At 43.5% G+C, this 17,500-nt stretch overlaps 1 protein-coding gene across 1 annotated transcript in view; it reads right to left on the bottom strand.

Moving 5' to 3' along the window:
- LOC139753933 (glutamate receptor ionotropic, delta-1-like) overlaps positions 1–17,500 on the bottom strand; it is a 212,331-nt gene that overhangs the window by 51,230 nt on the left and 143,601 nt on the right. Inside the window, exons 6-7 of the mRNA XM_071670892.1 lie at positions 11,466–11,556; positions 10,300–10,603 (exon numbers count right to left, since the gene is read on the bottom strand). Of these exons, the coding sequence (XP_071526993.1) occupies positions 10,300–10,603; positions 11,466–11,556 (395 nt within the window). The remainder of the gene's footprint in view (positions 1–10,299; positions 10,604–11,465; positions 11,557–17,500) is intronic.

The following is a 17,500-nucleotide window of genomic DNA, read 5'->3' as shown; positions in this document are numbered from 1 at the left end:
CCCACCCACATACACATGTATATACATACACGTCCACACACGCAAATATACACACCTATACATCTCAATGTACACATATATATATATACATACATAGACATATACATATATACACATGTACATAATTCATACTGTCTGCCTTAATTTTTTAAAATCGCCACCTCGCCACACATGGAATAACAACCCCCTCCACCCTCACGTGTGCGAGGTAGCGCTAGGAAAAGACAACAAAGGCCCCATTCGTTCACACTCAGTCTCTAGCTGTCGTGTAATAATGTACCGAAACCACAGCTCCCTTTCCACATCCAGGCCCCACAGAACTTCCATGGTTTACCTCAGACGCTTCACATGCCCTTGTTCAATCCATTGACAGCACGTCGACCCCGGTATAACACATCGTTTCAATTCACTCTATTCCTTGCACGCCTTTCACCCTCCATCTTTCCACCTCCAATTTGGTGTCCCACTTCTCCTCGTTCCCTCCACCACTGATACATATATCCTCTTGGTCAATCTTTCCTCACTCATTCTCTCAATGAGACCAAACCATTTCAAATACCCTCTTCTGCTCTCTCAAACACACTCTTCATATTTCCACACATCTATCTTACCCTTACATTACCTACTCGATCAAACAACCTCACACCATATATTGTCCTCAAACATCTCATTTCCAGCACATCCACCCTCCTGCACACAACTCTCAGATGCTCCTAATACACTTGCCTCTCATGGTCTTTCTTCTCATACCCAGGTGCATTTGCACCAATAATCACACATCTCACTCCATCAACTATCAGTTTGCCCCATATCAATCTAGAATTTACTTTCTTACACTCTATCACATACTCCCACCACTCCTGTTTCAGGAGTAGTGCTACTCATTCCCTTGTTCTTGTCCTCTCGCTAACCTTGACTTTACTCCCAAGACATTCAAAAGCCACTCTTTCCAGAATATCCAGGTTCCTTTCTCAAACATGATACCTCTCTCTCTTTTTTGTCATCTTGGTTACATCCACACACATTTAGATATCCAACTCTGAGCCTTCGAGGAAGATGAGCACTTCCTGCGTGACTCCTTCTTCTGTTTACCCATTTAGAAATTTAAACTTCAAGGAGGGGAGGGTTTCTAGCCCCTCGCTCCCGTCTCCTTTAGTCGCCTTCTACGACACGTGAAGAATACGTGGAATTATTCTTTCACCCTTATACCCAGGGATATGTGTTTGCTTTGAAGAATTTATGTGAAAAATACTTAGAAAAGCAAATGGATTTGTATTTAGCATTTATGGATCTGTAGAAGGCATATGATAGAGTTGATAGAGATGCTCTGTGGAAGGTACTAAGAATATACGGTGTGGGAGACAAGTTGTTAGAAGCAGTGAAAAGTTGTTATCGAGGATGTAAGGCATGTGTACGTGTAGGAAGAGAGGAAAGTGATTGGTTATAAGTGAATGTAGGTTTGCGGCAAGGGTGTGTGATGTCTCCATGGTTGTTTAATTTGTTTATGGATGGGGTTGTTAGGGAGGTGAATGCAAGAGTTTTCGAAAGAGGGGCAAGTATGCAGTCTGTTGTGGATGAGAGAGCTTGGGAAGTGAGTCAGTTGTTCGCTGATGATACAGCGCTGGTGGCTGATTCATATGAGAAACTACAGAAGGTGGTGATTGAGTTTGGTAAAGTGTGTGAAAGAAGAAAGTTAAGAGTAAATGTGAATAAGAGCAAGGGTATTAGCCACAGTAGCATTGAGGGTCAAGTCAATTGAGATGTAAGTTTGAATGGAGATAAACTGGAGGAAGTGAAGTGTTTTAGATATCTGGGAGTGGATTTGGCAGGGGATGGAACCATGGAAACGGAAGTGAATCGTAGGGTGGCGGAGGGGACGAAAATTCTGGAAGCCTTGAAGAATGTGTGGAAGTCCAGAACATTATCTCGGAAAGCAAAAATGGGTATGTTTGAAGGAATAGTGGTTCCAACAATGTTGTATGGTTGCGAGGCGTGGGCTATGGATAGAGCTCTGCGCAGGAGGGTGGATGTGCTGGAAATGAGACGTTTGAGGACTATATGTGGTGTGAGATTGTTTGATCGAGTAAGTAATAATAGGGTAAGAGAGATGTGTAGAAATAAAAAGAGTGTGGTTGAGAGAGCAGAAGAGGGTGTTTTGAAATGGTTTGAGCACATGGAGAGAATGAGTGAGGAAAGATTGACCAAGAGGATATATGTGTCGGAGGTGGAGGGAACGAGAAGTGGGAGACCAAATTGGAGGTGGAAAGATGGCGTGAAAAAGATTTTGTGTGATCGGGGCCTGAACATGCAGGAGGGTGAAAGGAGGGCAAGGAATGGAGTGAATTGGATCGATGTGGTATACCGGGGTTGACGTGCTGTCAGTGGATTGAATCAGGTCATGTGAAGCGATAGGGGGAAACCATGGAAAGCTGTGTAGGTATGTATATTTGCGTGTGTGGACGTATGTATATACATGTGTATGGGGTGGGCTGGGCCATTTCTTTCGTCTGTTTCCTTGCGTTACCTCGCAAACGCGGGAGACAGCGACAAAGCAAAAAAAAAAAAAAAAAAAAATATACATATATATATATATATATATATATATATATATATATATATATATATATATATATATATATATATATATATATATATATATATATATGTATTATCATACTTAGTCGCTGTTTCCCGTGTTAGCCAATTAGCGCAAGGAAACTGACGAGGAATGGCCCAACACACCCACATACACGTGTACATGAATACGCACACGTGCACGTATACATATGTATACATTTTAACGTATACATGAATATACATACTCAGACATACATATACACACATGTACATATCCATACTTGCTGCCTTCATCCATTTCCGTCATCGCCCCGCCATACATTTATACATATATATATATATATATATATATATATATATATATATATATATATATATATATATATATATATATATATATATATATATATATATATTTTGCTTTTTCGCTGTCTCCCGCGTTTGCGAGGTAGCGCAAGGAAACAGACGAAAGAAATGGCCCAACCCGCCCCATACACAATGTATATACATACACGTCCACACACGCAAATATACATACCTATACATCTCAATGTACACATATATATACACACACAGACAAATACATATATACCCATGCACACAATTCACACTGTCTGCCTTTATTCATTCCCATCGCCACCTCGCCACACATGGAATACCATCCCCCTCCCCCCTCATGTGTGCGAGGTAGCACTAGGAAAAGACAACAAAGGCCCCATTCGTTCACACTCAGTCTCTAGCTGTCATGCAATAATGCCCGAAACCACAGCTCCCTTTCCAGGCCCCACACAACTTTCCATGGTATGATACTAATTCAATCCACTGACAGCACGTCAACCCCGGTATACCACATCGATCCAATTTACTCTATTCCTTGCCCGCCTTTCACCCTCCTGCATATTCAGGCCCCGATCACACAAAATCTTTTTCACTCCAACCTTTCCACCTTCAATTTGGTCTCCCACTTCTCCTCGTTCCCTCCACCTCCGACACATATATCCTCTTGGATAATCTTTCCTCACTCATTCTCTCCATGTGCCCAAACCAATTCAAAACACCCTCTTCTGCTCTCTCAACCACGCTCTTTTTATTTCCACACATCTCTCTTACCCTTATGTTACTTACTCAATCAAACCACCTCACACCACACATTGTACTCAAACATCTCATTTCCAGCACATCCATCCTCCTGCTCACAACTCTATCCATAGCCCACGCCTCGCAACCATACAACATTGTTAGAACCACTATTCCTTCAAACATACCCATTTTTGCTTTCCGGGATAATGTTCTCGACTTCCACACATTCTTCAAGGCTCCCAGGATTTTCGCCCCCTCCCCCACCCTATGATTCACTTCCGCTTCCATGGTTCCATCCCCTGCCAGATCCACTCCCAGATATCTAAAACACTTTACTTCCTCCAGTTTTTCTCCATTCAAACTTACCTCCCAATTGACTTGCCTACTGTACGTGAGCTTCGTCCATACGCCGCTCCTTTATCTTACTCTAAAACCTTGCTTCTTCATCATACCACTAACTACTCATTCTAATCTGCACACCTCCCACCTTTCTCATGCCACATGCATCTCTTGCAAATGCCATCATTGCTTCCCAAAATACATCCCATTCCTCAACCACTCCCTGACAATTTTTTCTTACCTTTTCCCATTCTACGCTCAATCTGTCGTGGTACTTCCTCACACAAGTCTACCTTCCAAGCTCACTTACTCTCACCACTCTCCTCACCTCAACATTCTTTTTTTTTCTAAACACCTATACAAATATTCACCTTCGCCCCAACGGGATAGTGCTCATACATTTCACCAGCTGCTCTTCTTAGCACCATAACATCGAAAAGTCTCTCTTTTACATGCCTGTCAATCAACACGTAATCAACTAAAACCATTTGGCCATCTCTTCTACGAACATAGGTATACTTATGTATATCTCTTTTTATACTAGGTATTCCCAATCAACAGTCTTATTTTCAGCATACAAATCCACAAGCTCCTCACCATTTCCATTCATAACACTAAGTACCCTATGTACAACAATTATATCCTCAACTGCGACATTACTCACCTTCGCACTAAAATCACTCATTACTAATACTCAGTCTCGTACATCAAAACTGCTGACACTCATTCAGCTGCTCCCAAAACACTTGCCTCTCATGATCTTTCTTTTCATGACCAGGTACATAAGCACCAACAATCACCCATCTCTCTCCATCCACTTTCTGTTTTATGCACATCAATCTAGAATTTCTTTACTTCCTTACACTCTATCACACACTCCCACAACTCCTGCTTCAGGTGTGGTGTTACTCTATCCTTAGCTTATGTCCTCTCACCAACCCCTGACTTTATTCCCAAGACTTTTCCAAACTATGACCTTCTATTACCTCCCGTAGATAGCAGAATAATGATCCTCTTATGTACACATGACCCCAGACTCGCATCACAATACCTTAACACCACAGGAGCAACAGTATTCATACAGTACTACATTACAGGACTGGAGCAATGGTTCACCCAAAACTGAATTATGGATGGGGTTGTTAGGGAGGTGAATGCAAGAGTTTTGGAAAGAGGGGCAAGTATGAAGTCTGTTGGGGATGAAAGAGCTTGGAAGTGAGTCAGTTGTTGTTCGCTGATGATACAGCGCTGGTGGCTGATTCATGTGAGAAACTGCAGAAGCTGGTGACTGAGTTTGGTAAAGTATGTATATATATATATATATATATATATATATATATATATATATATATATATATATATATATATATATATATGTGTGTGTGTGTGTGTGTGTGTGTATATGTGCGTATGTATGTGTATGTGTGTGTATGTGTATATGTATATATATATATGTATATTATCCCTGGGGATAGGGGTGAAAGAATACTTCCCACGTATTCCTCGCGTGTCGTAGAAAGCGACTAGAGGGGACGGGAGCGGGGGGCCAGAAATCCTCCCCTCCTTGTATTAACTTTCTAAAATGGGAAACAGAAGAAGGAGTCACGCGGGGAGTGCTCATCCTCCTCGAAGGCTCAGAGTGGGGTGCCTAAATGTGTGTGGATGTAACCAAGATGTAAAAAAAGGAGAGATAGGTAGTATGTTTGAGGAAAGGAACCTGGATGTTTTGGCTCTGAGTGAAACGAAGCTCAAGGGTAAAGGGGAAGAGTGGTTTGGGAATGTCTGGGGAGTAAAGTCAGGGGTCAGTGAGATGACAAGAGCAAGGGAAGGAGTAGCAATACCCCTGAAACAGGAGTTGTGGGAGTATGTGATACAGTGTAAGAAAGTAAATTCTCGATTAATATGGGTAAAACTGAAAGTTGATGGAGAGAGGTGGGTGATTATTGGTGCATATGCACCTGGGCATGAGAAGAAAGATCAACAGAGGCAAGTGTTTTGGGAGCAGCTGAGTGAGTGTGTTAGTGGTTTTGATGCACGAGACCGGGTTATAGTGATGGGTGATTTGAATGCAAAGGTGAGTAATGTGGCAGTTGAGGGAATAATTGGTATACATGGGGTGCTCAGTGTTGTAAATGGAAATGGTGAAGAGCTTGTAGATTTATGTGCTGAAAAAGGACTGATGATTGGGAATACCTGGTTTAAAAAGCGAGATATACATAAGTATACTTATGTAAGTAGGAGAGATGGCCAGAGAGCGTTATTGGATTACGTGTTAATTGACAGGCGTGCGAAAGAGAGACTTTTGGATGTTAATATGCTGAGAGGTGCAACTGGAGGGATGTCTGATCATTATCTTGTGGAGGCTAAGGTGAAGATTTGTATGGGTTTTCAGAAAAGAAGAGTGAATGTTAGGGTGAAGAGGGTGGTGAGAGTAAGTGAGCTTGAGAAGGAGACCTGTGTGAGGAGGTACAAGGAGAGACTGAGTACAGAATGGAAAAAGGTGAGAACAATGGAAGTAAGGGGAGTGGGGGAGGAATGGGATGTATTTAGGGAATCAGTGATGGATTGCGCAAAAGATGCTTGTGGCATGAGATGAGTGGGAGGTGGGTTGATTAGAAAGGGTAGTGAGTGGTGGGATGAAGAAGTAAGAGTATTAGTGAAAGAAAAGAGAGAGGCATTTGGACGATTTTTGCAGGGAAAAAATGCAATTGAGTGGGAGATGTATAAAAGAAAGAAACAGGAGGTCAAGAGAAAGTGCAAGAGGTGAAAAAAAGGGCAAATGAGAGTTGGGGTGAGAGAGTATCATTAAATTTTAGGGAGCATAAAAAGATGTTCTGGAAGGAGGTAAATAAAGTGCGTAAGACAAGGGAGCAAATGGGAACTTCAGTGAAGGGCGCAAATGGGGAGGTGATAACAAGTAGTGGTGATGTGAGAAGGAGATGGAGTGAGTATTTTGAAGGTTTGTTGAATGTGTTTGATGATAGAGTGGCAGATATAGGGTGTTTTGGTGGATGTGGTGTGCAAAGTGAGAGGGTTAGGGAAAATGATTTGGTAAACAGAGAAGAGGCAGTGAAAGCTTTGCGGAAGATGAAAGCCGGCAAGGCAGCAGGTTTGGATGGTATTGCAGTGGAATTTATTAAAAAAGGGGTGACTGTATTGTTGACTGGTTGGTAAGGTTATTTAATGTATGTATGACTCATGGTGAGGTCCTGAGGATTGGCGGAATGCGTGCATAGTGCCATTGTACAAAGGCAAAGGGGATAAGAGTGAGTGCTCAAATTACAGAGGTATAAGTTTGTTGAGTATTCCTGGTAAATTATATGGGAGGGTATTGATTGAGAGGGTGAAGGCATGTACAGAGCATCAGATTGGGGAAGAGCAGTGTGGTTTCAGAAGTGGTAGAGGATGTGTGGATCAGGGGTTTGCTTTGAAGAATGTATGTGAGAAATACTTAGAAAAGCAAATGGATTTGTATGTAGCATTTATGGATCTGGAGAAGGCATATGATAGAGTTGATAGAGATGCTCTGTGGAAGGTATTAAGAATATATGGTGTGGGAGGAAAGTTGTTAGAAGCAGTGAAAAGTTTTTATCGAGGATGTAAGGCATGTGTACGTGTAGGAAGAGAGGAAAGTGATTGGTTCTCAGTGAATGTAGGTTTGCGGCAGGGGTGTGTGATGTCTCCATGGTTGTTTAATTTGTTTATGGATGGGGTTGTTAGGGAGGTAAATGCAAGAGTTTTGGAAAGAGGGGCAAGTATGAAGTCTGTTGGGGATGAGAGAGCTTGGGAAGTGAGTCAGTTGTTGTTCGCTGATGATACAGCGCTGGTGGCTGATTCATGTGAGAAACTGCAGAAGCTGGTGACTGAGTTTGGTAAAGTGTGTGGAAGAAGAAAGTTAAGAGTAAATGTGAATAAGAGCAAGGTTATTAGGTACAGTAGGGTTGAGGGTCAAGTCAATTGGGAGGTGAGTTTGAATGGAGAAAAACTGGAGGAAGTGAAGTGTTTTAGATATCTGGGAGTGGATCTGGCAGCGGATGGAACCATGGAAGCGGAAGTGGATCATAGGGTGGGGGACGGGGCGAAAATTCTGGGGGCCTTGAAGAATGTGTGGAAGTCGAGAACATTATCTCGGAAAGCAAAAATGGGTATGTTTGAAGGAATAGTGGTTCCAACAATGTTGTATGGTTGCGAGGCGTGGGCTATGGATAGAGTTGTGCGCAGGAGGATGGATGTGCTGGAAATGAGATGTTTGAGGACAATGTGTGGTGTGAGGTGGTTTGATCGAGTGAGTAACGTAAGGGTAAGAGAGATGTGTGGAAATAAAAAGAGGGTGGTTGAGAGAGCAGAAGAGGGTGTTTTGAAGTGGTTTGGGCACATGGAGAGGATGAGTGAGGAAAGATTGACCAAGAGGATATATGTGTCGGAGGTGGAGGGAACAAGGAGAAGAGGGAGACCAAATTGGAGGTGGAAAGATGGAGTGAAAAAGATTTTGTGTGATCGGGGCCTGAACATGCAGGAGGGTGAAAGGAGGGCAAGGAATAGAGTGAATTGGAGCGATGTGGTATACCGAGGTTGACGTGCTGTCAGTGGATTGAATCAAGGCATGTGAAGCGTCTGGGGTAAGCCATGGAAAGCTGTGTAGGTATGTATATTTGCGTGTGTGGACGTATGTATACACATGTGTATGGGGGGGTTGGGCCATTTCTTTCGTCTGTTTCCTTGCGCTACCTCGCAAACGCGGGAGACAGTGACAAAGTATAATAAATAAATAAAATAAATATTCTTTTTCTTTGAAACTATTCGCCATTTCCCGCATTAGCGAGGTAGCGTTAAGAACAGAGGACTGGGCCTTTGAGGGAATACCCTCACCTGTGAGAAATACTTAGAAAACCAAATGGATTTGTATGTAGCATTTATGGATCTGGAGAAGGCATATGATAGAGTTGATAGAGATGCTCTGTGGAAGGTATTAAGAACATATGGTGTGGGAGGAAAGTTGTTAGAAGCAGTGAAAAGTTTTTATCGAGGATGTAAGGCATGTGTACGTGTAGGAAGAGAGGAAAGTGATTGGTTCTCAGTGAATGTAGGTTTGCGGCAGGGGTGTGTGATGTCTCCATGGTTGTTTAATTTGTTTATGGATGGGGTTGTTAGGGAGGTGAATGCAAGAGTTTTGGAAAGAGGGGCAAGTATGAAGTCTGTTGTGGATGAGAGAGCTTGGGAAGTGAGTCAGTTGTTGTTCGCTGATGATACAGCGCTGGTGGCTGATTCATGTGAGAAACTGCAGAAGCTGGTGACTGAGTTTAGTAAAGTGTGTGAAAGAAGAAAGTTAAGAGTAAATGTGAATAAGAGCAAGGTTATTAGGTACTCCATCTCCACAAGAGTGTTAGTCACCCTTTTCATACCAGAGTAAAATCTTTACCTCACCTTCAAAAACTAAATCTCTCGGCAAAACATTAGCTTTTCTTTGCATCATGTAAGACAAACACGTTATATTTACATACCATACCAATAACATCATAAAGAAATACTCTCAGAACTGGGACAAGATGAGGACTCAAAAAAAAAAATCCTTTAATATTCTCCACAAACAATTTAGCTGCAATCCCTAAACTACACTTCACCTGGTTGCCCTCTCAAAGGTATATATATCAAAGATGCAAGCCACATAAAACAGAGCAGTGAGAGCAATGATCGGCTGCCTGACAACCACAAACATTCATACTTTACAGTGAAAGAAAAATCCTCCCATTCCCACCTCAACTTGCTTTGCACTTTATTTCATGCATTATCACAAGACCCTTCCCATCCATGCTATTCCATAACTAACCAACAACTCCCAATTAGAAATGAAAAGCTCACTCTTTCTCACTCTTTAGTAATCTCTATAGACAGATATCCCACCCCAAAACGCATATAACGCCGACCAAACACATACAAACCGATAGAACTCAACAATCACTAGCAACCAGCCTCTCACCACAGTCTTCAACTCCACCTCACCAGAAACAAACACATCAGAAGCCCAAGACAACACGAACTACACATTCCCATCTACACTCTCAGCATCAACCATCCTGACAAACTTCAAGGCCCTTCATGCCTACGATCAGTGATCACAGAGAAGACACCAAGCATTTACAACTTGAATATTATGTACACTTATCGTATAGACATACACGCAACATCACTACACTTTATGAACAATGGTTCCGCTCGGTGGACGTAGCTGGCTTAGTGAGTGAGGGGACTCCTGGGACAGGATGTAGATAAGCAAGTACATATCGTACCGTAGCCGCTGTTTACCTTGTTGTAACAATACACGAATATAACCATGAATCATATTCGATGCCCACTCGGTGTTGGCTGTAGACTTTAACCCAGAATAAGAAGACAAGAGGAACACTATCGCCAGCACCACCAGCAGCGTCGTCAGGATAGCCGCCCACACGAGGGGCGTGAGGGGCAGCAGGAAGCCCCACGGGTCCACCTCTGGCCGCCCTCGACCAGCCAGGATCCTGTGGTCGTCTAGCATTACAGGCCTCGTAAAGTCCACCACCTCCCTGCGGGCGAGTCTGATAGCGAACGGACCGAGGGCTATGTCTACTTCCTGTATGATAAACAAAATGACGTATAGAAATTTAACACCTAAGTGAAGTTAGATTTTCTATGATGTATAGATGGATGTGTAAATAAAGAAATAAATAATCAAGTTCACTAAACTCTCATAGACAGACACTTTTGTTAGCTAAGGATATGAGTCACGTGTTCCAATATAGAATAAGATGTCTTCGCTTTTGATTAGGAACACCTTCACTGCACAATATGGTGGTTTTGATGCTCACCCTTTCCATGATCACATACGATGACGAAGGAAAGAAAGTCATATGAATCGTAGAGCAGTCAGATAAACGATCCTCAAATGATGTTTAGAGCAATGAAATGTACGAAAAGGTCCGTGAGAACAGTTTTACATGAACCACTGCCACTAACGTTAATCAACTATATCCCTGCGGCATGAAACCTCCACATATCATTTTCAGCTTACCCTCCTGTCCACCATACAAACTATGCCGGTCCAGGAGCCATTCCTCAAATTACCTTCCTGTCCACCATGCCCACTATGCTGGTCCAGGAGCCATTCTTCAGCTTATCTTCCCGTCCAACATGCCCACCATGCCGGTCCAGGAGCCATTCTTCAGCTTACCCTCCTGTCCAACATACCCACCATGCCGGTCCAAGAGCCATTCTTCAGCTTACCTTCTTGTCCAACATACCCACCATGCCGGTCCAGGAGCCATTCTTCAGCTTGCCTTCCTGTCCACCATACCCAGCATGCTGGTCCAGGAGCCATTCTTCAGCTTACCTTCCTGTCCACCATACCCACCATGCTGGTCCAGGAGCCATTCTTCAGCTTGCCTTCCTGTCCACCATACCCAGCATGCCGGTCCAGGAGCCATTCTTCAGCTTACCTTCCTGTCCACCATACCCACCATGCCGGTCCAGGAGCCATTCTTCAGCTTGACTCCCCAGGACCCGTCAGGAGGCCGGGCGAAATTGTACCTGATGAGAAAGACTTGTGACGTGTTGTTCCTCTGGTAGCTAGTAACACCACTTCATGGTGTTGTGGGGTGATCAAACACAGAAGTTGTGGCCTGCAACAGTTTCTTGGTGAGGATGTATGTGAGTTGTGTGAGTGTTATGAGGCTAAAGGTTTATGGTTTACATTATTTTCTCAGTGTAAGTGTGAGTGAGGCATTTGTAGCACACATATCCGACGGTAGATGTGATGTGGTCACAATGGTGAAAGAGATTTGATAGATTGGTTTACTGAGCATGTTTTGATTTGTTGCAACTGCAGCTGTGCTCCTGTTGTTGTTACTGCAAGAGCTTTCTTAAATCCTATTATGTCTGTCGCTTGCACCTGCTTTCCTTTTGTTTAACTAGAAAATATGTCACTAAAACATGTACACGGATTCTTGGATACATAAACGTAAACAGAGACAGACGGACAGACAGACAGACAGACAGAAAGACAGACAGAAAGACAGACAGACAGACAGACAGACAGGCACACACACACACACACACACACACACACACACACACACACACACACACACACACACACACACACAGACACAATGGTAAGGCTTGCCACAGGGTCAAGGTTGAAGTCTCCTAACCTCAACACTGACCCACACCAGCACTCAGCTCTGTAGTTTGAAGAAGAGGAACGGTTGATCTGACACCTGTGTTCGTCAGAAGTCAAATTCGTTAGATATACTTCATGTAAGAGGCAAACGCTGGCACAATCATAGGAAAGCAACTGAAACATTAATTACCAAGGGAAGGTGACGCAAACCAGCAGATAAAATTAACTTCTTAAAACATTAACAAGGACGTGGTGTAACCCGCCAAACTTGTTGGTATCGCGTCACCTGCCTACCCAACCTAATGGAGGTAATGCCATCACCACAGGTCAGGCCACAGCCAGGTCATAGCAACAACAGAGGCCTGGCAGATTACTCATGGTATTTGTACCATGAGTGACTAAATTCTCCTCTACCATCTTCGTCCAGCGAAGCTTGAAGGAAGTGTGGCACTCCTTTGTCACAAAGACTTGCGTCCAGCTCAGCTGATAGTTAACGTGCCTGAGGGTCTGAAAGTGTTTTGGGTTAAAGTTTCCCCTACATAACACCTACGCCAAAATGAACATCATTACTGCGTAGTGTACCTCTCGCCGCGCTCCTCCACAAGGGAGGCACCTGTAGAGTATATTACGTTCACTTCTGACACGCTAAAAAAGAGGTATCCTCGTTCTCAACTTGTGATATGTGGAGGTTTCAATGCGATTGACCCCACCATCCTCCAAGAGCAACAACATCCACATCAATTTGTTCACTTTGCCACGCATGGTCAAAACAATGTTGACCTGACTTTTGCTGACTGCTGCCTACAACCCGACCCTCTCCCACATCTTGGACGCAGTACTCATTTGTCGGTGTTGTGGTCCCCCGCCCTCACCATCTACTAAGCAAGCAGGCGTTCAACGGTCACAACGACGACCTCTACAAGCAACTTCACGACAAAGTGCGAAGTGACGTACGAGCCGCAAAGAAGGCCTATTACCGAAACAATGTACAACATTTAAAGCATTTAAAAAGCCTAAGTGGCTGTGGCAAACGAATGCTCGCCTCCTTCCCTTGTGTAGATCAGCTGTGCAGTGAGGAGGCCGCTCGCCAGATTGCCAACCACTTCGCTAATATTTGCCAACGATTACCACAAGTCTACATCAGATTCCTTCCAGCATACCAACCAATCCCATCTCCCCCAACCACAGTAGAGGAATATCAAGCAGCTAAGCACCTTCACCACCTTAATATCAAGCAGCTAAGCACCTTCACCACCTTAATATCAAGCAGCTAAGCACCTTCACCACCTTAATATCAAGCAGATAAGCACCTTCACCACCTTAATATCAAGCAGATAAGCACCTTCACCACCTTAATATCAAGCAGCTAAGCACCTTCACCACCTTAATATCAAGCAGCTAAGCACCTTCACCACCTTAATATCAAGCAGCTAAGCACCTTCACCACCTTAATATCAAGCAGATAAGCACCTTCACCACCTTAATATCAAGCAGATAAGCACCTTCACCACCTTAATATCAAGCAGCTAAGCACCTTCACCACCTTAATATCAAGCAGCTAAGCACCTTCACCACCTTAATATCAAGCAGCTAAGCACCTTCACCACCTTAATATCAAGCAGCTAAGCACCTTCACCACCTTAATATCAAGCAGATAAGCACCTTCACCACCTTAATATCAAGCAGATAAGCACCTTCACCACCTTAATATCAAGCAGCTAAGCACCTTCACCACCTTAATATCAAGCAGCTAAGCACCTTCACCACCTTAATATCAAGCAGCTAAGCACCTTCACCACCTTAATATCAAGCAGCTAAGCACCTTCACCACCTTAATATCAAGCAGATAAGCACCTTCACCACCTTAAGACCAGACGTTCAACTACACTCATAGATCTTCCAGGCAAACTGTACAAGGAATCCCCCCATGACTTAGCTGCGCCGACAACTGTCGTACCTAATGCTTCGCTCAAGCAATCGTTATGCCTCGTAAAGCAATCGTAAGGCGGGCAGCATGTGTCACGTTATTACCCACACTCACCAACTCAGAGTCTCTTAATAACTTATAACTTGTTGCCATCACTCGAATCCCCGGTCTAATTAGCGAAAGTTTTGTATTTGACTGGGTCTATGATGACACTGCTGATTCAGTAGACCTTCAGCAGTTTGGAAACACTATGACTTCCTCCACCACTCTCTGCCTTGTCAGCCTCCTAGGCTTCATATACCGCAACATGAGAAGCACAAGATTTCGGTGGAAAACACCATCGTAGACTTCACTAAGGCCTCGACTTGGTAAAGCATGACATCATATGAAAAGCCGTAAGCCTAGGACTACGTGGGTGATTCGTCTCGTGGCTGGCACACTTCTTGACCAGACGACGCCAAACCGTCCGCTTTAGGGAAGCCACGTCGACATCACTACCCCTAATATACGGCATCAAGATGGGACTCTCCTCATTCTTATCACTGACGTCGTGAAGAACACACACCTCCGCTGGGAGTACATACTTCCTTTGGCATTACTGTCAACAACAACACTCCTGACTTCAATGCCCTTCAGCACATCATCGACAACCTTCAACACATCATCAACAACCTACAGGATGGACTACGTTCAGCCACGTCACCATCAACTACACCAAGACTGTGATGATGTACATCAACCACACCAAGACTGTGATGATGTACATCAACCACACCAAGACTGTGATGATGTACATCAACCACACTAAGACTGTGATGATGTACATCAACCACACCAAGACTGTGATGATGCACATCAACCACACCAAGACTGTGATGATGTACATCAACCACACCAAGACTGTGATGATGTACATCAACCACACCAACACTGTGATGATGTACATCAACCACACCAAGACTGTGATGATGTACATCAACCACACCAAGACTGTGATGATGTACATCAACCACACCAAGACTGTGGTGATGCACATCAACTACACCAAGACTATGATGATGTACATCAACCACACCAAGACTGTGATGATGTACATCAACCACACCAAGACTGTGATGATGTACATCAACCACGTCACCATCAACTACACCAAGACTGTGATGATGTACATCAACCACACCAAGACTGTGATGATGCACATCAACTACACCAAGACTGTGTTGATGTACATTAACCACACCAATACTGTGATGATGTACATCAACCACACCAAGACTGTGGTGATGCACATCAACTACACCAAGACTATGATGATGTACATCAACCACACCAATACTGTGATGATGTACATCAACCACTTCACCATCAACTACACCAAGACTGTGATGATGTACATCAACCACACCAATACTGTGATGATGTACATCAACCACACCAAGACTGTGGTGATGCACATCAACTACACCAAGACTATGATGATGTACATCAACCACACCAAGACTGTGATGATGTACATCAACCACACCAATACTGTGATGATGTACATCAACCACACCAATACTGTGATGATGTACATCAACCACTTCACCATCAACTACACCAAGACTGTGATGATGTACATCAACCACACCAATACTGTGATGATGTACATCAACCACACCAAGACTGTGGTGATGCACATCAACTACACCAAGACTATGATGATGTACATCAACCACACCAAGACTGTGATGATGTACATCAACCACTTCACCATCAACTACACCAAGACTGTGATGATGTACATCAACCACACCAATACTGTGATGATGTACATCAACCACACCAAGACTGTGGTGATGCACATCAACTACACCAAGACTATGATGATGTACATCAACCACACCAAGACTGTGATGATGTACATCAACCACACCAATACTGTGATGATGTACATCAACCACACCAAGACTGTGGTGATGCACATCAACTACACCAAGACTATGATGATGTACATCAACCACACCAAGACTGTGGTGATGCACATCAACTACACCAAGACTATGATGATGTACATCAACCACACCAAGACTATGATGATGTACATCAACCACACCAATACTGTGATGATGTACATCAACCACTTCACCATCAACTACACCAAGACTGTGATGATGTACATCAACCACACCAAGACTGTAATGATGTACATCAACCACACCAAGACTGTGATGATGCACATCAACCACACCAAGACTGTAATGATGTACATCAACCACACCAAGACTGTGATGATGTACATCAACCACACCAAGACTGTGATGTACATCAACCACACCAAGACTGTGATGATGTACATCAACCACACCAAGACTGTGATGATGTACATCAACCACACCAAGACTGTGGTGATGTACATCAACTACACCAAGACTGTGATGATGCACATCAACCTGAGTGCCGACATCATCCTGCCCCCTGACGTCATGCTAGGCCCTGACATCCTCCATTATAGAGGACGGTTTAAAGTGGAAGAGTCATGTCATCATCAAATGTTCCTCACATCATCTGTACCTTCTCCTCCGACTGAAATCACCAGGCGTCCGACCAATACACCTGAAGAATGTCTTTATCATCTTCATTCAACTTAAGCTCACCTACGCCTCTCCAGGCTGGTACGCAATACTAACAGCTACACAGATGAACAAGATAGAAAAGTGCAGAAATGGCATTCAGAATCATCCGGGGCCATCTTACTCCACCCAGCAAGAGGCCCTCATCTTGTTGAACCTGTCCACCCTCTCCGACCAACACCGGCAGCTCACACGGCAGTTTGATGATAAACTGCTTACACACTCCCGTCATAGAGACACATACCCCATCCCCACCCTCCATCCCACGCCCCTCAGCCAAAGACTGCCTTTCGTCACCACAGTCGACTAGTACCAATCATAGCTCGTAAAGACAGGTATAAGAACAGTGCTATACCTACCATTGTGAACGTCATAAACGATCCATGAAAAGAGTGCAAAGCCAAACAAATTAACAGCACAGTTTTTTGTTAGGTTACATTATATGTCAACTATTGTATTACTGTACCTATTCATCATTCGATGTTCCACTAAGTGCATAATGTACAAGCTATAGTATTTTACCACCCTGGCCGTGGAGATGAACTTCACTCATGTGCTTATCTAAATTGTGGAAATATCCAGCCAACCTCGACCATAAGATTTTGTATGGTTAGTTAGATACTTACTTGACTTCCCATTTCTGTAATATCTATAACACACTATCTATGGATACACAGCTGAATGTCTGCTTAAATCCAGTAAATTGTTCATTCTATGCTCTCTTTTATATACATATATACACGTGTCATGAAATTAAGCAGAGAACTTGTAAAGATGTAAAAGGAATACTTTCATAATGCGAGATGAATGAAT

The sequence above is a fragment of the Panulirus ornatus genome, chromosome 16, assembly GCF_036320965.1.
Source record: "Panulirus ornatus isolate Po-2019 chromosome 16, ASM3632096v1, whole genome shotgun sequence".
Classification (NCBI taxonomy): Eukaryota; Metazoa; Arthropoda; class Malacostraca; order Decapoda; family Palinuridae; genus Panulirus; species Panulirus ornatus.
Note: the sequence above shows the minus strand (reverse complement) of the source record. Positions and strands in the feature narration are given on the sequence as shown.